The sequence below is a fragment of the Symphalangus syndactylus genome, chromosome 4 (assembly GCF_028878055.3).
Source record: "Symphalangus syndactylus isolate Jambi chromosome 4, NHGRI_mSymSyn1-v2.1_pri, whole genome shotgun sequence".
NCBI lineage: Eukaryota > Metazoa > Chordata > Mammalia > Primates > Hylobatidae > Symphalangus > Symphalangus syndactylus.
In genome coordinates this window covers 85,448,662-85,472,172 of record NC_072426.2, presented here as the reverse complement: position 1 = coordinate 85,472,172, position 23,511 = coordinate 85,448,662, and the positions used below count along the sequence as shown (strand labels likewise).

The following is a 23,511-nucleotide window of genomic DNA, read 5'->3' as shown; positions in this document are numbered from 1 at the left end:
TTCACAGAGGCAAGGAAAGAATTCATGAATTACAAAATAGATCAAGAGGAATTATCCAAATTAGAACACAGAGAAAAAAGGTAGATGAGGGGCAGACGCAGAGAAGAGGAGACCATCCAAGAACTACAAGCCAGTATCAAACAGACTAATATATTATACCTGTAAATGGAATCCCAAAATAGAAGAGAAGGAGAATTGGGCAGAAGAAATATTTGAAAAGATAATAACTGAGAATTTTTTCCAAAATGAATGAAAGACACCGAGCCTCAGATCCAAAAGCTCATCAAAAACAATATAAGCCAGAAGACAATTGAGTGACAACTTTAATGTAATCAAAGGAAAAACCAACATAAAGAAATTAAGATTTCAGTAAATACATGACTAATTATAAAAGCTAGTATTCTTGTAACAATAATGTGTAACTTCACTTTTTCTTTTCTACATGATTTAAGAGAGAACTTTTTCCTAAATTTATTAGTCTAAAAATTAAAAAATTACCATAACTTTAGATTGTAAATCCACATTTCATTTTCTACATAAGAAACTAAAGCAATAAAAACATTATTTTATGTTTTGGAACACATAATATATAAAAATGTAATTTTGTGATAACAAATGAAAAAGATGGAGTCAAAACTGTTGAAGGAGCACAGAATTTTTTGTATTTTACTGAATTAGGCTGGCATAAATTCAAATTAGAGTGATAAGTTTAGGATGTTAAATATAATGCCCACAGTAACCCCAAAGAAAATAGCTTAAAAATACATAAAGGAAATTTTTAAAGAATTTAAATATTTCATTACAAAAGGCAACTAAATACAAAAGGAGACAGTAAGGCAAAAAAAAAAAATAAGGAACAAAAAAGCTACAAGAAATACTTTTTTAAAATGGCAAAATGACAGAAGTCTCTCCTTATCAGTAATTACTTTAGATGTAAATGAATTAAACTCTCCAATTGAAAGAAAGATTGGCAGAATGGATTAAAAAATAAAAACATGATCCAACTATACACTGTCTACAGAGGACTCACTTTAGATCCAAAGACATGAATAGGTTAAAAGTAATATTCTATGCAAACAGGAACAAAAACAGAGCATGAATAGCTATATTAATATCAGATAAAATAGATTTTAATTTTAAAAAGTTAAAAATGACAAAGAAGGACATTATATATCATGAAAGGTTCAATACAGCAAGAGCATGTAACAGTGATAAACATTTATGCGCCTAGTAACAATCAAAATACACAAAGCAAAAATTGGCAGAAATGAAGAGAGAAACAGTTTTACAATAATAATTGAAGACTTCAATATCCCATTTTCATTAGTGGATAGAACAATCAGACAGAAGAAAGAAAAGGGAGGACTTGAACAATATAATAAACGAAGTGTATCTAATGGATACATACAGAATCCTCTGTGCAACAACAGACCACATATTCAAGAACACACGGACTATTTTGCATGTGTTAGGCTATAAACTAAGTATCAGTCAATTTTAAAAGACTGATATCACAAAAAGTATCTTCTCCAAATACAAGAGATAAAGTTAGAAATCAAATATAAGAAAAACTGATAAACTTACAAATTTGTGAAAATTAAACAACATAATTTTAAAACACCAATGGATCAAAGAAGAAATTACAAGGGAAATTAGAAACATTTAGAAATGAGTGAAAACATAACACAACATATCAAAACTATTGGACATAGCAAAAGCAGGGTTAAGGGGGAAATTTATAGCTATAAATGCTTACATGAAAAAAACAAGGCCTCGAATAAACAAACTAGCTTTACAACGTAAGGATTTACAAAAAGAAGAACAAACTAAACCTAAAGCTAACAAAAGGAGGGAAATAGTAAAGATTAGAGCAGAGATCAAAATATAAAATATAAAAAAGAGAAAAATCAATAAAACCAAAAGCAAGTTCTTCAAAAATATCAACAAAATAATGTGATGAACCTTTAATTAGATAAACTAAGATGAAAAAAGACTCAAATTACTAAAATCAGAAATAAAAATGAGGACATTACTACCAATTCTAAAGAAATAAAAAAGATTATAAGGGAGTACTATGAGCAATTGTATGCAAAAAAACTGGATAACCTCAATGAAATAGACAAATTTATAGAAACACAAAACTTACCAAAACCAAACCATAAAGAAATAGAAAATCTGAACAGACCTATAACTAGTAAGGTGATTGAATAAGTTATCAAAACTATCCCAAAAAAGTAAGCCCTGGATCCAATGGCTTCACTGGTAAATTCTACCAAACATTTAAAGGAGAACTAACACCAATACTTCTCAAACTGCTTAAAAAAATTAAAGAGTAGGGAACACTCCCTAACTTATTCTATGAGGCCAGCATTATCCCAATATCAAAGCCAGACAATTATCTTACATGAAAAGAAAATTAAAGGTCAATATCCATCTTAAACATTGATGTAAAAATCCTCAACAAAATAGTAGCAAAGCAAATATTTAGCGGCATATTAAAAAGATCATACACCATGACTATGTGGGATTTATTACCAGAATGCAAAGATGACTTAACATATAAAAATCAAGGTAATACAATATGCTAACAGAAAAAAAGGCATGCTTATCTCAATTGATGCAGAAAGAGTATTTGACAAAATTCAACATCCTTTCAAGAATATATTCTTTTTTCTTTTTCTTTGAGACAGAGTTTCACTGTTGCACAGGCTGAAGTACAGTGGTGTGATCCCAGCTTACTGCCACCTCTGCCTCCTGGGTTCAAGTGACTCTCCTGCTCTGCCTCAGCCTCCCAAGTAGCTGGGATTACAGGCACCTGCTACCACCTCTGGCTAATTTTTGTACTTTTTATTTAGTAGAGACATGTTGCCTAGGGTGGTCGTGAACTCCCCAACCTCAGGTGATCTGCCTTCCTTGGCCTCCCAAAGTGCTGAGATTACAGGCATGAGCCACCATGCCTGGCCTATTTGTTTGAAGAAAAAAATTCAACAAACTAGGAACATAAGAAAGATACCTAAACGTAATAAAAGTTATATATGGAAAACCCACAGCAAACATACTCAGTGTTGAAAGAGTAAAAGCTTTTCCCCTAAGATCAGAAACAAGGCATGGATGCCACTTTTGCCACTTCTATTTGACATAGTATTGGAAGTCCTAGTCAGAGAAATTAGGAAAAAAAAAGAAATAAAAGCCATCCAAATTGGGGAAAGCAAAAAGTAAACATCTCTGTTTGCAAATGATATGATATTTATGTAGAAAATCCTAAAGATTATTGGATTTTACACACACACACACAGAGTTAAAAAAATTCAGTAAAGTAGCAGGATACAAAGTCACACACAAAAGTCAGTTGCATTTATATATACTCACATGAACAATCTGAAAATGAAATTAAGAAAACAATTTCATTTACAGTAACATATAAAAAGAAATGAAATACTTTGAAATTAACTTAGCCAAGAAGGGGAAGGGAAAGATTTGTATAAAGAGACCTACAAAACATTGCTGAAAAAAGAATTAAACAAATATATCTCATGTTCATGGTTTGGGAGATTTAATATCATTAAGATATCAGTACTACCCAAAATGATCTACATATTCAATGCAATCCTTATCAAAATCCCAATGACTCCTTCTGCAGAAATAGACAAACCCATCCTAAAATTCATAGGGATTTCAAAGGACCACAAATAGCTAAAACAATCCTGAAAAATATGGGGCAAAAAAGACTCACGCTTCTTGATTTCAAAACTTACTACAATACTACAGTAATCAAAACAGTCTGGTACGGGCATAGACAGACATATAGGCCAAAGGAATAGAAGAAAGAGTCCAGAAATAAAACCCAGTGATTTTCAAAAAAAATTGTCAAGGCCATTTAATGGGAAAAACACAGTCTTTACAACAAACGGTGCTGGGAAGCTGGATATCCACATGCAAAATAATAAAATTGGATCTTTACCTAATGCCATATACAAAAATTAACTCAAAATGGATCCATTACCTAAATGTAAAAGCTAAAACTATAAAACTCTTACAAGAAATCACGGCAATAACTTCAAGACATTGGATCTGGCAATGATTCCAAAGGTACAAACAAATTTTAAAAAATATAATTAATAATACTGAAATATACACTTAAAATGGTTAAGATAGTAAATTTTATGTTACGTAAGGTTTACAACCATAAAAATAATTTGGAGAAAATACCTCTAAGTAACCCACAGATCAAAGGGGAAGTCACAAGAGAAATAGGAAGACATTTTGTTAAAAATGTATAGATTGTATTTTTAAGCAAAGTTTTATATGAAAAAAATGAGCACTTAGAATTCCCATATATCCCCTGCCAAAGTTTCACTTCTTATTAATGTTTTACATTTGGATGGTATATTCATTAATATTGAACCACTATTGATACATTTTTTTTAACTAAAGTCCATACTGTATTTTGGTTTTCTTAGATTTCCTTAATATCTTTTTACTGCTTCAGGAGCCCATCTAGGATAAAACATTACAATTAGTTGTCAAGTCTCCTTGGGCAACTTTTGGCTACGATGGCTTCTGAGATTTTCCTTGTTTTTGATGACCTTGTTAGGTTTGAAGAGTACTGGCCAGGTGTATTCTTCAATGCCTTACTATTGAAATTTGTCTAATTTTTTTCTCATGATTAAGACTGGGGTTATGGGTTTTCAGGAATAAGATCACAGAGGTAGAATGCCATATTTATCCATAGTATCAAGGGTATATTCTATTAACATGATGTATGACAGTTGATGGTGACCTTGATCACATGGCTGCAGTAGTGTTTATTAGGTTTCTCTACTATGCAGTTATTCTTTGTACTCCTCTGGCCATACTGTACTCTTTGAAAGAAAGTCAATATGTGCAACCCACACTTAAGAGGTGGGAAATTATGATCCACTTCCTTTAAAATTGATTATCAACATAATTTATCAGGAATTCTTCTGCATGGGAGATTTGTCTCTTCTTCCCCATTTATTAACATATTTAATCATTTATTTATATCAGTATGAACCCATGGATGATGATTTTATACTTCATACCATAATCCACTGCTACATTAGATTGTTGTTTAAATTGTTCCACCTTTTGCTACTTAGAATGAGAAAACATTATAAATTGAATGAAAATAAAAAAAACTCCAAATGTGTGGGATGCAACTAAAGCAGTACTTATAGGAAGATTTGTTGTATTAAATGCTTGTACTACTGTTGTCCCTCTGTATTTGCAAGGGATTGGTTCCAGGACCTCCCACGGATACCAAAATCCTCAGATGCTCAAGTCCTTTACACAAAATAGCATAGTATTTGCATATAATCTAAGCACATCCTCTCTCTCAAATACTTTAAATCATGTCTAGATTACTTATAATACCTAATACAACATAAATGCCATGTAAATAGTTGTTATACTATATTTTTTAAATTTGTAATTTTTTGTTGTTGTATTGTTATCTTTGTTCTAAAATATCTTTGATCTATAGTTGGTTGAATTTGTAGATGCAGAATCTACAGATATGGAGGGCCAGTTGTATTTATGAAAAAGAAATACATCAATAATCTAAGTTTCCACCTTAATAAATTAAGAAAAAACAAAATCCAAAGCAAGAAGGAAAAAGGAAATAATAAAGAGCAGAAATCAATGAAATTGAAAACAATGAGAAAGTAAGGGAAACTAAAAGCTAGTTCTTGGAAAATATCAATAGATTTGATACAGTCTCTAGCCAAACTGATCAAGAAACACAGAACAAGGACACACTTTATGAAATGAAAAAAAAGAGAGGTGATCAATTAAGATAAGACATTAAAAAGTTAATGAGGGAATATTACAAACAACTCTAGTCCCATAAGTTAGACAATTTACATGAATGGGACAAATTCACTGAAAAATACAAACTGCCAAAACTCATTAAAAAAAAGAGAGACACCTAAATAGTCCTATATCAATTAAATAAACTGAATATTGTTATGGGCTGAATTGTGTCACCCCCCAAAAAATACATATGTACTAAGTCCTAACTCCCAGTAACTCTAAATGTGGCCGTATTTGGAGATAGGGTCTATAAAGAGGTGATTAAGTTAAAATGAAGTCATTAGAATAGCCCTTAATGTAATATAACTGGTATCCTTATAAGAAGAGATTAAGACACAGATATACACAGTGGGAAGACCATGTGAAGACACAGAGGAAAGACGACCATCTGCAAATCAAGGAGAGAGGCTTCAGAAGAAATCAACTTTGCTCACATCTTGGTGTTGACTGATAGCCCACAGAACCATAAGATCCATTCTTGGATATTTTGTTATAAAAGCCCCCCCCACAAAAAAAAAACTAAAAACCAACACAAATATGTATTTAGAAACCTCACAAATTCTAGGTCCAGTTGGCCTCACTGGTGAATTTTAGCAAACATTTAAGGAAGCAATACTACCAATTTTATACAAACTTTTCCAGAATATTGAAGAAGAGAAAACACTTCCCAAATAATTTTATAAGGGAAGCATTACTCTGATACTAAAACCAGTAATAGATATCACAAAAAAAAGAAAATTACAGATTAATATCTGTCACGAACATAAACACAAAAAAAGTCTTCAGGAAAATACTAGCAAATCAAATCGTAAAACATAAAAACAATATTACACCATGACAAAGTTGGGCTTATCCCAGGAATGCAAAGCAGGTAAGGTATTTGGAAATCAACCAAAGTAACTCATGATATATCAACAGGCAAAAAAAAGAAAAACTATATGATCATCTCAGTAGATGCAGAAAAAGCATTTAACAAAAGTAAGAGTCCATTCATAATAACTCCGGGAAACTAGAATAAGAGGAAGGCTCCCTTAATCTGATAAATGGCATTCACAAAAATACTACAGCTAACATTATACTTTATGATGAAAAACAGAATGCTTTCTCCCTAAAATGGAGAATCTGGAAAGGATGTCCACTCTCTTTCAACATTGAACCAAAGGTCCTAGCTAATGCAATAAGTCAATAAGTCAAAAAAAAAAAAAAAAAAAAGAAGAAAGAAAAGAAATGAAAGGCATATACATTGGAAAGGTAGAAAAATAAAACTGTATTTATTCACCAACATGAGTATCTACATAAAAAAGTTCCAAAAAATATATTTAAAAGGCCCTAGAATTAATGAGCATTTAGGAAGGTTGAAGGACACATTGGTAATACACAAAAATCAATCGTATTTCTATCTACTGTCAATGAACAAAAAAGTTAAAATATTTTTCATAAGTCTCATTTACAATAGCACCAAAACATATGAAATATTAGATATAAATCTAACAAAACATATATACAATCTATATGTTAAGACTGCAAAACAAACAAACACTGATGAAAGAAATCAATGCAGACCTAAACAGAGTGAGGAATGCTTCCATCAGGAGAAACAACAACAAATCCGTTGAACTGGAATTTGAGAACGCCACCAGGCCATTTTGGGCTCCTCATATGCTACTGAATCATCAGGGAAAGGGGGATTACTACACTGCCTAGTGTGCTGGATTCTAAGTATTAAGGGGAAACTGGGCTGCTGCTATCCAATGGAGTAAGGAGGAATATGTTTGCAATGCAGGTGACCCTCTAGGGTGTGTCAAGGTGATTAAGTAAACGAAAAACTACAACCACCCAATCTAGGCAGAACTACTAATGACTTAGATCTTGAGGAATGAATGTTTTGGTCACCCTATCAGACAAGGAACCACAACCAAACGGGATGTTTGCTGAGCTGAAAGAGAATACCATACAGGTGTAAGACGGCAGTGATCAAAACCAGATACAACCACGTGACCAGCTGCATAAACAGGGATTAAATATTGTGAATTCTTTTCTTTATTGATATGCATATTATATATATATATTTTTGTTTTCTTTTAAAAATATTAAAGGGAATGTGAATCAGTTAGAAAAGAAAGAATATCACTAAAGACAAAAAAGAGGCACTTTTGGAGAAGGGGAGAGAATGTTTTCAGTTGTACAGTTGTACACAGATTAGTTTTATCACTGTAGATGCAAGCATAAGGTTGTCTTTATTTGGATATTAAGTAACTAAAAGGGTGTATATAGGTGCCAGGCTGATACAGGGTGGACTGTGATAGCTTTAAAATATGTTGACAGGGCTAGGCTGGACCACTTTTCCCAGAATTCTGTTCCCTGAATGTTTCCAGCTAAAACAGGGCACAAGCAAGGTTCTCATGTCAAATCTGGAAGGTGAACACGGGGCAGCAGCTATTCTGTGCTCAGATGTGCCGTGGATGATCTCCTGACTCCCCTCATTCTATATGTGGAGGGAAGAACTTAAAATCACAACAGTGCCAATCCTACCTGAATGAATACAACTGGCATGTCATTCTATCTAAATTTCAAACAAGTTTACGCAGGAATGAACAAAATAATTTAAAATCACTGACGTAGCAAAAACTTGCCCAAATAGCTACCAAAATGTATTTTTTAAAAAATTAGAGGGAGGATTTTCCTTTCCAGATATATTTAGAATGAGTAGAATCAAAACAGAATAATATACGTCCACAGGAACAAACAAGTCAATTAGTAAAAAAATTTAGAGAATACAAAAGGATCAAACATTTTTGGAAACTTAGTATGTGATAAAAGTATATATAAATTCATTTGGGAAATGTGGTTTACTTAGTGAATAGTGCTGGTATAACTGTCCAGTCATATGAAAGAAAATATAGTTTTCTATACTCCTATAATATTTAGCAATAAACTGCAGATAGATTCATGATCAAAGCAAAATAAATGAATAAAAATTCTGAAGAAAATTTAGGAGAAAATTTGTATGTTTCTCCTGTAAAGAAGACCTTTTTAAACATTTTAGAAATTAAGAATGTTCATGAAAGTCTCCCTTCTTAAGGTATAGAATTGAGGGTTACAATTTATAGCACATTTGTCAGACAGACAACATGTTAAGATTTCCAACATGTGAAGAGTTCCTACAAATTAATAAGAAAAGAAAAACAATGAACAAAGTTTATAAATATGCAAATCCAAGAAGAAGTAAATAAACATATATTAAGATACTTGATCCTGGGCCGATCATGGCTGGGCACGGTGGCTCACGCCTGTAATCCCAGCACTTTGGGAGGCCAAGGGGGGCATGGATCACAATGTCAGGAGTTCGAGACCAGCCTGGCCAACATGGCAAAACCCAGACTCTACTAAATATACAAAAATTAGCCGGGCATGGTGGCTAAGCTTTTGGAAAGGAATCTGGTATTGTCCATTAAAATATAAAACAAACATAAACTTTGACTTAACTATCTTACCTTAGGGAATCTAACCAAAATCAAAGTACCAGTACTTAGGAAATACGTGTAAATATATATATTGCAGAAAAAGTCAGTTGGAGAATGGGTGAATATATTATGGTATTTCCATACAATGAAATATTAGACAACTATTAATCCTATGTTAGAATATGTCTTAACCTATGTAATAATATAGTTTAAATTTTAAAAACTACGGTTGCAGAGTAATTGTAGAGTTGTAGAGCACACATCAATTTTTATTTAAACTTTAAACAGAAAATCTGTTTTTATATCTTTGTGTATTCTTAGATAAACTATTATATTGGTTGCTTCTGAATCAGGATTCAAGATGATGGGAGGAAATTATTAATTTTTTCTCTGTATCATTCTATATTGACTTTCATTAAAATATTAGCATACATTAACTTTATAATTTTTTAAAATTCTGGCTTTTAAAATATTTTATTAAATGTTAAATAGGTACAAAATAATAGTTAAGTAAAATATCTTTAAGAAAAAGAACAATACATACCCAATTTAAAACAGAACATTAGCCCCTGATGCTCCTGTGTCCCCTGCCCAGACCTCATTCCTTGTCCTCCTCCCTCAGGGAATAATCACTATTCTGAATTGTACTATCATTCCTTTTGTTTGTTTTGTTTACCCTTTATGCTGTTTTGCATATTTCACAAATTTATATAGATTACATTATTTTGTTTTAAATCTTGACTTTTTTGCTAAGACTGCATCTGGGTTTATTCATCTTCACATTAAATACAATATCTAATTCATATGTGCTGGTGTTGACAGATATCTGAGTTGTTTACAGTTGAAGTCTATTACAAACAAGCCTAGTATGGGCATTCTTGCATATGTCTTCTGGTACAAAAGGGAAAGCGTTTCTCTAAGCTAAATAACCAGGAGGGGAATTGCTAGGACATACGGCATGTGCACACTAAAAAAATACCAAATTATTTTCCAAAATGGTTTCCATCAAGCCACATACTCACCAATATCAACTATTATCACATTTTAAAAAATGGAAACAATCTAGTCAATGTAAATTATTATTTCACTATGATTTAATTTTCACTTCCCTGATTCAAAATTAGGTTGGACCACTTTTTCAGATTTTCTCTTCTGTGAAATGTTTGTTAATGTGTTTTGCCCATTTTTCTATTTGTTTATCTTTTACTTACTAATATGCAGTTTTTTATATTTTCTAGGCATTAATCCTTTGTGAGCATAGACCTCTGTAACAGACCCTAGGAGGAGCCTAACCATAGTCCTAAACTGAAACCGAAAAGGAGGGTACTAAGAAAGAAAAAAGCAGTGTCTATCTACTTTTCTCTAGGAACTGGCCTTACTCTAACAGCTAAGACATGGTATTTCCTGTTTGCAAAGGAATGTGTTCTTATTTTTATTTTAAAAATATATTTATATTCAAAATTCCACTTCTGCCTAAATACAGAAAGCTAGTATGAGCATCACTCATACCCTAACAATATATACAAGTTGAAAAAAAAACACTAAATCAAAATTTTATTGAACCCATCAGACAGCTGAGGTTGCAGGGCAACCAAGTAGTCTGAAATCTAAGGAAAGACAGACTCTCCTAAGGAGTGACAGGACATGAACACTGGCTTCCTGTGGCAGTTCAAGGGAGAAAGAGATACCAGGCACTATACAAGTGGGAAAGAAGTATTCAGACATAAAATGTAATGCACTGCTGATAGCTGGATGTGGGCCAGTGTGACAGTACAGAACAGCATAAAGCCACAGACACAAAAAGAACTTGCACACATTCACAGACTCAAATTCACAGACCTCCAACAGGTGCTCATAAGAAAGACTGAGAGCAGAGCAGGAAACGGAAAGAACCATTCCCTCGAAGGGTAGGCTTGGAGGAGGGGAGCTACTGTCATGGTCGAAAATGCGTAAAGCCCCACTTATACCTATTTCTCCCAGAACAAAAGCCTTACACTGCAGAAGGAGGAGCAGCAATGCCTGCTGTGTATAAGTGTAGATCCACTGCAGTTGGGAACAGAGCAAACAAAACCCATCTATTCCTAGAGAAGGTGCAGAAAACAGTCCTAAGCCCAGGATTTGATGCCATTATTATTACAAAACTCCTACCACTACTCTAAGTGAAGGGGAGGAAACCTTTTCCACTGTAGACTTTGCCAAAGGTGTCAGGCAGAATCTGGATGCCATGAGAAGGGGTAGTATCACTGACCAAGCCTGTCACTGAGAGCCAGGGACAGAGGACCTGCCCAAGGCTGAGAATGGAATAGGACAACAAAGAATGACTTGGCCCTCCCTCCCCAGGCAAGCAAGCACCAGTCTACTACTGGAAGATGGGCAGGAGAAGGAGAGAGAGCCCTTCTAAAGCACAGGCACACAAGGAAGGCCTAAAGCTGAGGACAAAACAGGAAGAGGCCAAAAATAAAAACTCCTTAGCACCCCAGCTGCCACCCTGCGCACAAGCTAAATCCTAAGGAATTCTAAGCCAATGGTTCGCTATAGGTAATGAGAGAAACACAAAACCGAAACCCAGCTCATGTCCTAAATGGCCTACCAGAGGAATAGGAATGACTATTTCTAGGCATAAATTATATTTACTTTAGTCTCTTTTTTTCTACACCCAGTACCAACACTCAGTCAGATATAAAGACACATAATGAAGCTACAGCAGCTGCAACAACAGAAGCCAGTGTCAAAAAGCAAAGCAATCACAGAAAAAAATATCAGCAACAACCCATCTGTCAGAGTTATCCAACAGGGAATTTTAAATAATTATCATTAACATGTTAAGCTCTATGAAAAATGCAAACAAAACCCATTAACAACAGAGACGGAATCTGTAAGAAAGTGTCAAATGGAAATGTTGTACATAAAAAACACTGTAAGCCTTCAATGGGTTCATTAGTAGACTCGACACAACCAAGAAAGGAATCAGTAAACTTGAAGACAGGTTGACAGAAATTACCTAACTGAAATACAAAGAGTAAAAAGAGTAGGAGAAAAAAAAGTAAAAAGCAACCAGTAACGTTAGCACAGCTTCTTTGGAATACAGTTTGTCTGTTATACATTTATGACCCAGCAATCCCACTCCTAGATATTTACCTTAAAGTAATGGAAACTTATGTTTACACAAAGTTTGTGAATATCTGTAGTACTTTTATCCATAATTGCCAAAATCTGGAAACAACCCAGTGTCCTTCAACTGGTGAATGGAATACTATTCAATAAAAAAGAAATTAAATACTGATAAATGCAATGACACAGATGAATATCAAAAGAATTATGCTAAGTGAAAGAAATTGGACTCAAAATGCTACATATTTATTATTCCATTTATATAATACCTTGAAAAAGACAAAAGTAAAGAGAATGAAAATAGATTACTGGTTGCGAGGCACTGGTGGTAGGGTTAAGGGTTAAGTACAAAAAAATACAAGAGAAATTTGGGGGGAGATAGAAATGTACCATACCTTGATTGTGGTGGTAAAGCTTGGTCAAACCTCATAGAACCGTATGCTAAAAGGGTAAATTTTACTGTATGCCTGTTTAATTAAGCATGTTTTAATTAATTAAAAATTATGCCTCATTTTATAAAAGCATATTCTTATAAACTATTTTTGTATGAGATCTGCATTTTAATAATTGCATAATGTAATATTTTCTTAATTGGGTTTGATATTTTTCAAATAAAGTCATTAGAGAAGATGTTTCCAACATTTGATGGGATGTTGGTTATGGGTCACCTCTAAGATCCTCTCCAACTCCAAGGTTTTTGAGGTGTGCCTGTGATCCCCCAAGTTTACAAGCACAAATTATATATATATATATACACATACACATATATGTTAAGTATATATTCATAGTTCTAATTATGTTTATATTATATATACATGTAAATACGTATACACAAAAAGTTCTGAAATATTCTTCAGTGTTATAATTTATTATACATATTTGTTATTTTCTTTTTTCCCACTATAAACGTGATAATTTGTAATCCAAAAATGTTATTATTTTACTTACAAAGCATATATTGTGCAACAAATTTTTAAAAAGGAAATAAGGAAGCAGATTGTTATTTTTCAAATCTATAAAATACCTAGCTTTAAAAAAACGGATTTTACTAAACTGACATATTTAATACTTTAAAATACTTGAAGAAAGGATAGAAATTAGCCATTTTGAATATGGGGTGTGGAGCATTTTTTTAATTGCATTTTTTTATTTTTAAAAGAAAATCCTAGAAAACCATATTTTCCTATTTTTTGAAGTTTTCCCTAGCTCTTTCCTTCATTTGTATTAGAAATATTTTTGTGCATATCTCTAAAATAGAGCCTCAACTTGCTACTACAAATAGGATGATGTCATACCAGAAAGTAGAGGGGAGAGAGCCTGTGAGGGCCCTGCAGGCTCCTCATCCTCACTGCTCCACCTGTCTCTTCTGAAGGGGCCTCTGGCTGTCCACACGCTGGGATCACTGCTACTAGAAAAGAAATGTATATATTTGCCCATGGTTTCAAAGAATATATACATTTGAGAAATACTTTCTAATCATTTTTATTGATTATTTAATTGACATTCACTTCCATTTCAATTCAGCCACCCACTCCCATTGTCATCACCTGAAACTGGTCCACTTGTGAGATAATTCCCAAATCCCAATGTCTGATCACAAACTCCATCTCCTCCCACTACTTTTACCTTGCAAACTAGTCGCCTCAGATCCATCCGCTTATTTACCTTCTCCCCTCCTTTACCTAGGCTGTGGGAGGGAAGTACTCGGGTCACTGGGCTTTCTAATATCGGCAGAGAGCCGTTTGGAAAACACCAGCATGTCCCTGGTTGGCTTCCTGTACCACTCTTCCATGGCAGCTAATTCCAAGCCATCATCTTGTTATAGTCCTTATCTTAATACTCTCTCTGACTTAGTAAAAATGTAACTTCTTCTAGAAAATGCAAGCCAGAAAATAGAAATTCTTTCAATTTATTATCTTTTAAAACATTTACTTAGATGGATCAATGTCTTTCTTATTCCTTGCTTTCTGCCTGTTCAAAATTCATCCTTCCATGTTCTAAACTGATTCCTTCTGCCTCCTCTAAGGTACTTTTCTATAACTTTTTTTTTTAACATATCATGAATCTCTCCCTATGTACAAATTCTTTCATATCATAAGAATACTCAATTTTCTGTATCTTAAAAATAGGAAATGCTTTAAACTCTGTCTAGCTACTAATTGTTAACAGATTTTTCAAATACTAGCCCATACCCACTTTCTGTTTCCTTTGCAACATCTCCATACTCAACTGACTTGCTAATGCTATTAACTTGGCTCTTGCTGCACTTTCATTTGCAACCCTACCTAGCAAAATCCTCCTAATTTGACTTCTGCATCTAACCTTCAATGTTTAGAGAAAATTCTTCCTAAAATACAAACTTAATTACACCTGCCCACCAATATCAGGATAAATCAAGGCCCCTTATCAGACACCCAAGTTTAGGATAATGGCCAGGTGGCCTCTGTCTACTTTTTCATCACCATCTCCACTGATTTCCTACATGCACTGTATGCTTTAACCTTAGCAAAATAAATGCCTTTTTCTTTTACTTCTGTAAGGAATTTCGGGTTCCTTACTCTTTTCTCCTTCTCATTTTTTTCTTGGATTACTGTAAACATTTAATTAATCTCCACTGACTGCCACTTCCAGCTATCCTCACCTTGCCACCAGCATTCCTCCTTCTAGATGGATAAATAGACAGTTGCATGAATAAAAAAAAAAAAAGACCCTCCGTATGCATCCTTTTCATTTTAACAGACTGAATAAAATGTATACTCAGCTTCACATATATGGCATTACTTCCCACTCCAGCCCATGCTGTATTTTGGGCTCCACCTCTCAACTTCTCCAGCTTCCTGGCATTCCACCTCACACACACCCTACGACTCTTGGCACCTAATATTTCTCCCCATTAGTAAGATATTTTCACAACTCCTTACCCTCGCTCAAACTTCTTCTTCTTGCCTGAAATGTTCTTCTCTTTTTCACCTGCTAGGTTTCTATTTAATTAAATCCTAAATTCAACCAAAATATCTTTTCTTCAAAGAAGCTTGTGGGAAACCTCCGTCATGCACAGTCAATCTTCTGTACCCACAATCTTTGGATTTTTACTCTAAAATAATATTTACTACATTGTACATTAATTTGTCTTTTATATGTCTGTTTCCCTAATTAAACTGTGAACTAAAGAGCAAAAAATATATAGTAGTTTGTATTTGTGTACAGTGCTTAGCATATCATAGAATCTCAAAATGTCTTTGGAATTACTATTATTTGTTTAATGCACTTCTGAAAGTTGTACATATAAATTTCATACAATACGCATACAAAAACACATAATATAAAGAATATACATATTCTTATACAGTGCTATTCCAGTGAGGGTAGCTAATATTACTGATAAACCTCTAAGAAAATATGGCTTAACAAAATGTTTCCTCATTTGATGTTTTTGCTTGTAACACCTAAATTTGAACATTTTATAAGCATGAAAACGTGTTTCTTTGTTTTCCTAATGGAAATTTACTGTTCTTCAGATACTTTAAATTTTTAAAATATATACTATCAGAAATTCACCATACTAACAATCCTATTGTTTATACCATATAATTTTCTTTCTGAAAATAGATTACATTTCTAATAAAATTTAGTGCTGTACCGTGAGCTTCATGCTACCTCAAGTACACTGACCACTTCAAAAGCTCCAAGCATATTTGCAAAAGCTTTGACGCCATGTAACTATTGAGAAGACAGAGAAATCGAATCCTTCAAGAATACTTTTCTCTTATGTTAATTACCATATTTAAGAGATCATAAACATATTTCTAAGAAAGCTAAATCAAGTTTACAAAAAGCTATATCTTGAAAAATTAAACATTTGAGGGCCATTATTCACTGTCTCCATGCAGAGGGCTAGCTATGAATATAAGCAGCATAAACAGAAAACTCACTAAATAAGCATATTAGTTATACCTTTCTGAAGGCTCTTCAAAAACATCCTCATAATCATTACGTGGGAAATTCCGAAGACAAAGTTTTACCTTCTCTGAGTTAACTTTATTTTCAAAAACCTACAGACATAAGAAAGGAAACAAATTATAGCCCTGGTTTTAGAAAAATATAGTTTAAAAGAAATGTGATTTCTATAGCTACTTAAGAAGAGCAAAAAGATTTGCAATAATGGAATTATAACCACAATCACAGAGTATAATGTCTGCTCCTAGAAAATCACTTAATTGTATATCTCCCTATTAAATATTTTCCAATCTGTCAAAACAGTGTAGAGTACTATGTAAAGAGAAGTTATTTATATTGAATTGCTCAAGTGATTTTTCAAAACTAAATTTTTAAAAAGCTTCATTTGAGAAAAAATAGATTTATTACTTCAGCCCAGAAGAAATTTTCTTATAAGTGTTTACCATGTTTTGTTTACTGTGAATATAAAATTCCTGCCACTATATCTATCTTTACTTTAGTACTTGCACCATCTAATCTACTAATTCTAAGTATTTCTCCACATTCCACTGCCCAATTTAGCACTGGAGAGACTTCAGTCTTGATAACTCGCAGTGCCAGTGCCCCAGCCACCATATACACGTTTCCTTCCTTCCTTGTCTAATACTGTCTTGCCATACTTGGCCTTCTATTTTCTCGAGAACATCTTTTGAATCAGCTGATCAAATCTCATTCACACACAGAAATAACTTTAGGACTATTATTGAAATTAAGTAATATGAATTTTTTAATTTAAATTGGAAATAAGTGATATATTTATATAGTAAGTATCATTATCCACTAATATGATATAGCTATCCAGCAAAAAACATTATAAAATATTCTCAATAAAGACAATGTATACCTTTTCTTAGATTTACTCCTAAACACTTTAAGTGGCACAATTGTAAATGTAATGTCATAGATTAGACCTTTTATTTGCTACACACTGCTCAATCCACAAACCACATGTTTTTACATCTAGTATTTTTGTGTACATTCCATTCTAAATACTTTAAACTTCCATTATGATTTCTTCTTTGACTAATGAGTTTGTTAGTGTTTGCTTGGTGTATATTTAATTTTTACTTTAAAATCACAGGAAAACGTCCACCTAAGATTCCTTCTCATTAAACTATGTAGCTACAATACATGAAATGAAATGAGCTTCACAGAGTTGAACTAGTTTTGAAATCAGCACTGATTGGTAAATCCCTAAAAATTAATTTCAGGATAATTAAAATTGAAATGTAGAAAGTGTGGCTCCAGTGGGATGGAGGAAAAGAAGTGGGACACATGCTATTACACAACATGATCCCACTTCCATCCTATGAGACATGCTTAAAAGTCATTTGAATATAATTCATTTACTTAGAAAAAGTGACATCTGGAAGTCCTAACACAATTTAAACCTGAGACATGTTTCAAGTCATGGTTCAAAATAAAATTGATTATATTTATTTTTTAAAGAAGCAAACTGTTCCAGATGGCTGCAATTCAAATTTAAGGCTGACTAACATATGTCTGATTGAGTGAAATGTGATTTTGCTAACAATACCAAGAACTAACAAGGAGAGATATAATAAATTATCAAGATGGCAGGACTTTTGGAGATTGCTCACAGAATCAAATTAATATCAATTTTTTTAAATGTTAGAAAATGTTTTCTGAGGAGCCTAAGTTAGCTTTTCCGTACTCCATGCAGCAAGGATTTATGAGGACAAAGTGAAAACACTAACACAGATAGGAGCCTGGTTTCTAGTCTGTGATTCAAGAGTTATGATCATAGAAAAATTGCTTCAGCTTTCACCTCTAAAATGAGTGCTGGCATAAAAATGTCTTTAACAGGCCAGGCGTAGTGGCTTATGCCTATAATCCCAGCACTTTGAGAGGCCAAGACGGGGGATCACTTGAGGCCAGGAGCTCAAGACCAGCCTGGCCAACGTGGTAAAACCCTGTCTCTACCAAAAATCCAAAAAATAAATTAGCCTGTCTCAAAAAAAAAAATTTATTTATTCTCCAAATCTAACCAACTTCAAGTCTATGAGTCTAGACAATTTCTAGGGGACAGCATCATATCTGAAAGGACATAAAAATGGCTACAGTATCAAATTGTTTCATGAAATATAAGAAAAGCAAGTTCTAATAAAATCAGGTAATTTTCCCAACACTCTAAAAACCATCCAGGAATGTTCTAAGATCCTTTTTTCTGAAAGGAAACTTTAAAGCATATCAGAATTCATCCTAGATAGGCCAAGCTGTAACTTAGCAAAAAAAAAAAAAAAAAAACCCAAAGTAAAAACATAAACAAAATCACAAAATGTGCTCAGTTCTAGAAGAAGTCAAATAAGACTGTAAGACTATATAAAGGATATACTTGGGCCATTCTGTGAAGGTGCTCCCTTTCAAATCGTCTCTGCTTCAAAGAGAAAACTATTCTGATCAGAGAAAAGAATCAAGAGTGAGCGGAGAGCCCAACACGGCACTAACAGCCAGAGATTCCCAGCCAAAGATGTGATGGTAGCCTTGATGTGGCCAACTTAAGTACAGCAGAGAATGGACAGGAGATAATAACCAAGTTACAATGCTATTCTTAAAAGCTGCACTCCTGCCCACCTGAGGTGGAGGTGGCAATTGAACGGGGGAAGGGTAGAAGCAGTTTTTGGTCTATGTACTGACTTTATCTCTATTACTCCTGTAACTCACAGGAAATGAGCACAAGGCCAGCATCATCATGGCAGTTCCAAAGCTCCAGTTGACTAGGTAAGAGAAAAAAAATGCAAAGCACTCACCAGACTAAAATGCATTTTCCTTTTTTTGTGCTGTAACTCTAGCACTATCTCCACAAATGGGGTAATGTGTTGAAGTAAGGAGGTTTTGTCACAGACTTTTCACAGCCCTCTACTTTTCCACAGTTTGGAGACACACAATCATGCTGTCTCAAACAATGAAAAAGTCCACAATCAATACATCTAAAGGTGCTTCATACTTCATGTGACATTTATTTTGTATCTTCATTAGTAACACAAAACTAGTGCCTGTAAAATTTCCAGAGTAGCATTAGAAAATGCTATTCATTAGAAACTTTGCAAAAAGTTCCACTCTTTCAAATCCCCATTTTGGTCATTGTCAACACTACAGTGACAAAGAATTAAGAAATCATTTTGGTGAGAACCAAATAGATACCCATTTCCCAGAGACCATAGTCAGCAATTTAGGTATTAGCCAAAATTAGTAGAGATCCCTCTCCTTTTAGTCTTACCTTTGATCTAGGTGTGTTTTTCTGACTTGATGAAGGCACAGTCTCCCTGAAATTCAGGTCTTCTGCTTCAGAGTCATTTCTCTCATAATCTTTTACTGAACAAAGGCGGGGGGAAAAACTGATCAAATAGAAAACACTACACAGAAGGAAAAATGGAGCCTTAATGAGAAAAAACAAGCTACATGAGGGGAATTTTCATCTACTTTTCCTGTTTTCCAAACACCCCATCTTTATCTCCTATGGTAATCATCTCTTTCCCCACTGCTTTGAAAAAATCAACATAGCAAAGCTGATCCTTCTTCTAGGATTATCCTCAGAGAGTTGACTTTTGAGCAGTTCCTTTGTTCCTCATTGCCATATTATTCAAGAAAGTACTCTAAAGTAAATCCTAGATATTTACAACCTGCAGAACCTATGCATTGGGATCTACAGAATACAGTCTTCTGTGTTTCAGAGTCTATTTCTTGAATAAAGAATACTGTGTTACAAAAGTCACACTTTAACTTCTTGTATTATTTATAATTCATAAGTTAGCAATATGTTAAATTACATAGAAAATTGTTTTTGGCTTTGTTGAATAATGTAATATGAATCATCCCAAGGAAACTCTGGGTTTCTTATATGATTATTCCTAATTACTGTGTTAATTTTACTGCACAGACTCTTTCAGATAAGAAGCCAAGAGAGAAAATTTTCTCTGATCTCAGTATTAAGCACTCAGAGTACTGTTTCTCATACCATGGGAGCCTTAAATATTATGATTTAGAAATTCTGTGGCACGGCATATTAAAAAATCAATAAAAATATAGTAGACAAGTACTATGGAAATAAAAAAGTGTGTTCCTGAATGTGTGTTAAAAAGGAAATCTAATAGAAATTATGAACCTTTATAACACATGAATTAATTTTATAAATTAAAACATTAAGAAATATCAATGAAGGGATGGCATATCAAAACTAATGTGAAGTAGCTAAATGAGTATTTAGATAGAGGGAAAATGTATAGGTTTAAATGTGTTTATAAAAAAGGCAGAAAAAAAAGCTGATATAAACAAGTTTTGTATTCAATCATAGAAGACAAAGAAAAACCGAGGAAACCCAGAGAAACTACAAAGGAGAAAATCATAGAGAAAAATATAATAACAGAAAATAAGCCTAAAGAATAATCAGCAAAATCCAATAAACTAGTTCTTTGAAAAAAAAAACTTAAAAATACACAACCCTCTTTCACTACAAATCAATGGAGAGTAAGTGCACAAATAATATTAAAAATGAAAAAGGATCACTTCTCGGACTTTTGGCTAAGATCAAGTGTGAAAATGAGAAAGGGCACAGCTACAGATGCAATTCTCATTTTTAAACGTAATAAGCAAATACTATGAGAAACTTTAGGGAAATCTGATGAAATGGAAACTTTTATAAGAGAATTATAAGTTGTGAAAATTTACTCCAGAAGATGTAGAAAGCCTAAATAATGTAATAACCATTTAAAAAGTCAAACCAATAATCAAAAATATCACTCCCAAGAGGAAAAAGCATCTGGGCCCAAACAGGTTTCCAGATGGGATTTTATCAGACTTTCAATGAACAAAAATCTCTCATGCAAATGGTTTTGAAATTCCGCAAACCTAGGAAGGAGCTTCAAGTGCTAGAAAAAAAAATTAACAGAAAAAAAAGTCTATAAGAATTACAAATGGGCAACTCATAGAAGGCGACTTACAGGCCAATAATGTATTTTTAAAAAGTCTAGCCTCACCTGACAAACAAAAAATGAAAAGTAAAACAACCTACAATTGACTTTCATTTATGCTTATGAGAGATTTACTGTAATAGGACTTAACCACAACCAACCAGAAAATAGGACAAAATATATAAAACAATACTTTTCAGACCTTAAACAACAGACTGTGATCCCAGAGAGAAGGGGGTGAGCCTTCTGGTTGACCCAGATTATGGCCTCCAGGAGTTTGCAGGCTATAGCTCAGGAAAGGAATCAAAGAGTCCAATGATTCACTGAGTTGAGAAGAAAAAGATGAAAGTTAGGAGAGGCTTGAGGCAGCCAGAATTTGTAGGGCAGAGTACCAGGGAGGAGGGAGCTATACAGAACAAGAGAAGTCTAAGTAGCTGCAAAGAAACCCTCTCAAGTCCTTTGCAGAATATGGATATGCTTATATGAAAGAGGACAATCTCTGACACTCAGGAAGGACCACCGGAAAGTAGCAAGCCACACAATTCCTAGGAACAGTTCATATTAGCCAGAATGAAGAGACCCTGTAATACAGGGGGCATTGAGGATAGGGCTTGAATCAGCGCACAGCAGTGAAAAAAAGAGACTGAACAGGCTCAGCAAACTGGGACAACATCAAGTGAACTAAAATTCCTGTAACTGGAATGCCAAAACAAATATGAAGAAATAATAGCTGAAATGTTACCAAACTAGATGAAAACTACAAACCAACAGACCAAAGAAGGTCAATAAAATACAAGTGTAATATATGAGCTTATAGAAAAATCACATTCATGTATGTCATATTCAAATTACTGAAAAGAAAAAACGCCAGAGAAAACAGACACATTAAATATAGAAAAACAAAGATAAGAATGATGGATTTCTCATCACAAATCATGCATGCTAGAAGATAATGGTGAGACATTTTAAAGTATTGAAAGAATATAGAATTCTTATAGAATGTCAATATAGAATTCTATACCCTGAAAATATATACTTCAAAAAATAAGACTTCTGTAGACCAATAAAAACTAAGATAATATCCAGCCTGCACTAAACAACAACAAAAAGTTAAAGGAAGTTTTTCAGGCAGAAGGAAAAGGATAAAATATGAAAATGTAGACCTATCCAAAGGAATGAAGAGTGGCAAAACTGGAAAATACATGAGCACATAAAACATACTCTTTCACACGTTCTAATTTCTTTAAAAGACAACTCAATTTTAAGGAAAAATAATAACCTATTGTAGGGTATGCAACACTCACAATAAAATTGGTATCAATAATAGCATGAAAGGCAAATGGGAGGAAATGGAAGTATCTTATGTTCCTACAACTATATGTGAAATGGTAAAGCAGTTCCCACTTACCCACAGGGAATGCCTAGTTCCAAGATCCCCAGCGGATGCCTAAAACTTAGGATAGTACTTCCTGCACTGAAGTCTTAAATCCCTCAAAGTCATCCATGAGGGTTAAAATCAATTTCTCCCAAACTCCCGTTAATGTTGACATTTTGACCTCCTCCTGTAAATCACAAATGTTCTTAATGGCATCTAGAATGGTGAGTTATTTCCAAAAGGTTTTCAATTTGCTTTGCCCAGAGCCATCAGAAGAATCACTGTCTATGGCAGCTACAGCCTTACAAAATGTTTCTTAAATAATGAGACATGAAACTCAAAATTACTCAATGATTTCTAGGCTATGGAATAGATACTAAATCAGGAACTAAATCAGTAATTAAAAAAAACCTACCAGTCAGAAAGAGCCCAGGCCAGAAAGATTCACAGTCAAATTCTACCAGATGTATAAACAAGAGGTGGTACCAATCCTACTGAAACTATTCCAAATAATTAGGAAGAGGGACTCCTCCCTAACTCATTCCATAAGGCCAGCATCGTTCTGATACCAAAACCTGGCAGAACACAAGGTCTAATATCCAGAACTTATAATGAACTTATAAATGAACAAGCAAGAATCAAACAACCCCATTAAAAAATGGGCAAAGGACATAAACAGACACTTTTCAAAAGAGACATAAACATAGCCAAGAAGCATGAAAAAATGCTCAATATCACTAATCATCAGAGAAATGCAAATCAAAACCACAATGAGATACCATCTTACACAAGCCAGAATGGC

General features: G+C 33.6%; 1 protein-coding gene across 14 annotated transcripts in view; it reads right to left on the bottom strand.

Annotated features, from left to right (window-relative positions):
• Positions 1-23,511, bottom strand: part of PTPN20 (protein tyrosine phosphatase non-receptor type 20) — a 108,776-nt gene that overhangs the window by 60,782 nt on the left and 24,483 nt on the right. For 12 of the 14 annotated variants that reach the window (XR_010120518.1, XR_010120517.1, XM_063638053.1 and 9 more), the window contains 3 exons: positions 19,645-19,739; positions 16,362-16,459; positions 13,703-13,815 (listed from right to left, as the gene is read on the bottom strand). Coding sequence is in view for 10 of the 14 variants with exons in the window: in XM_063638053.1 (XP_063494123.1) it covers positions 13,703-13,815; positions 16,362-16,459; positions 19,645-19,739 (306 nt within the window). In the remaining 4 variants the exon portion in view is untranslated. Of the gene's footprint in view, positions 1-13,702; positions 13,816-16,361; positions 16,460-19,644; positions 19,781-23,511 lie in introns of all 14 variants that reach the window. The other 2 variants (XM_063638060.1, XM_055275422.1) reach the window with 2 other exon arrangements.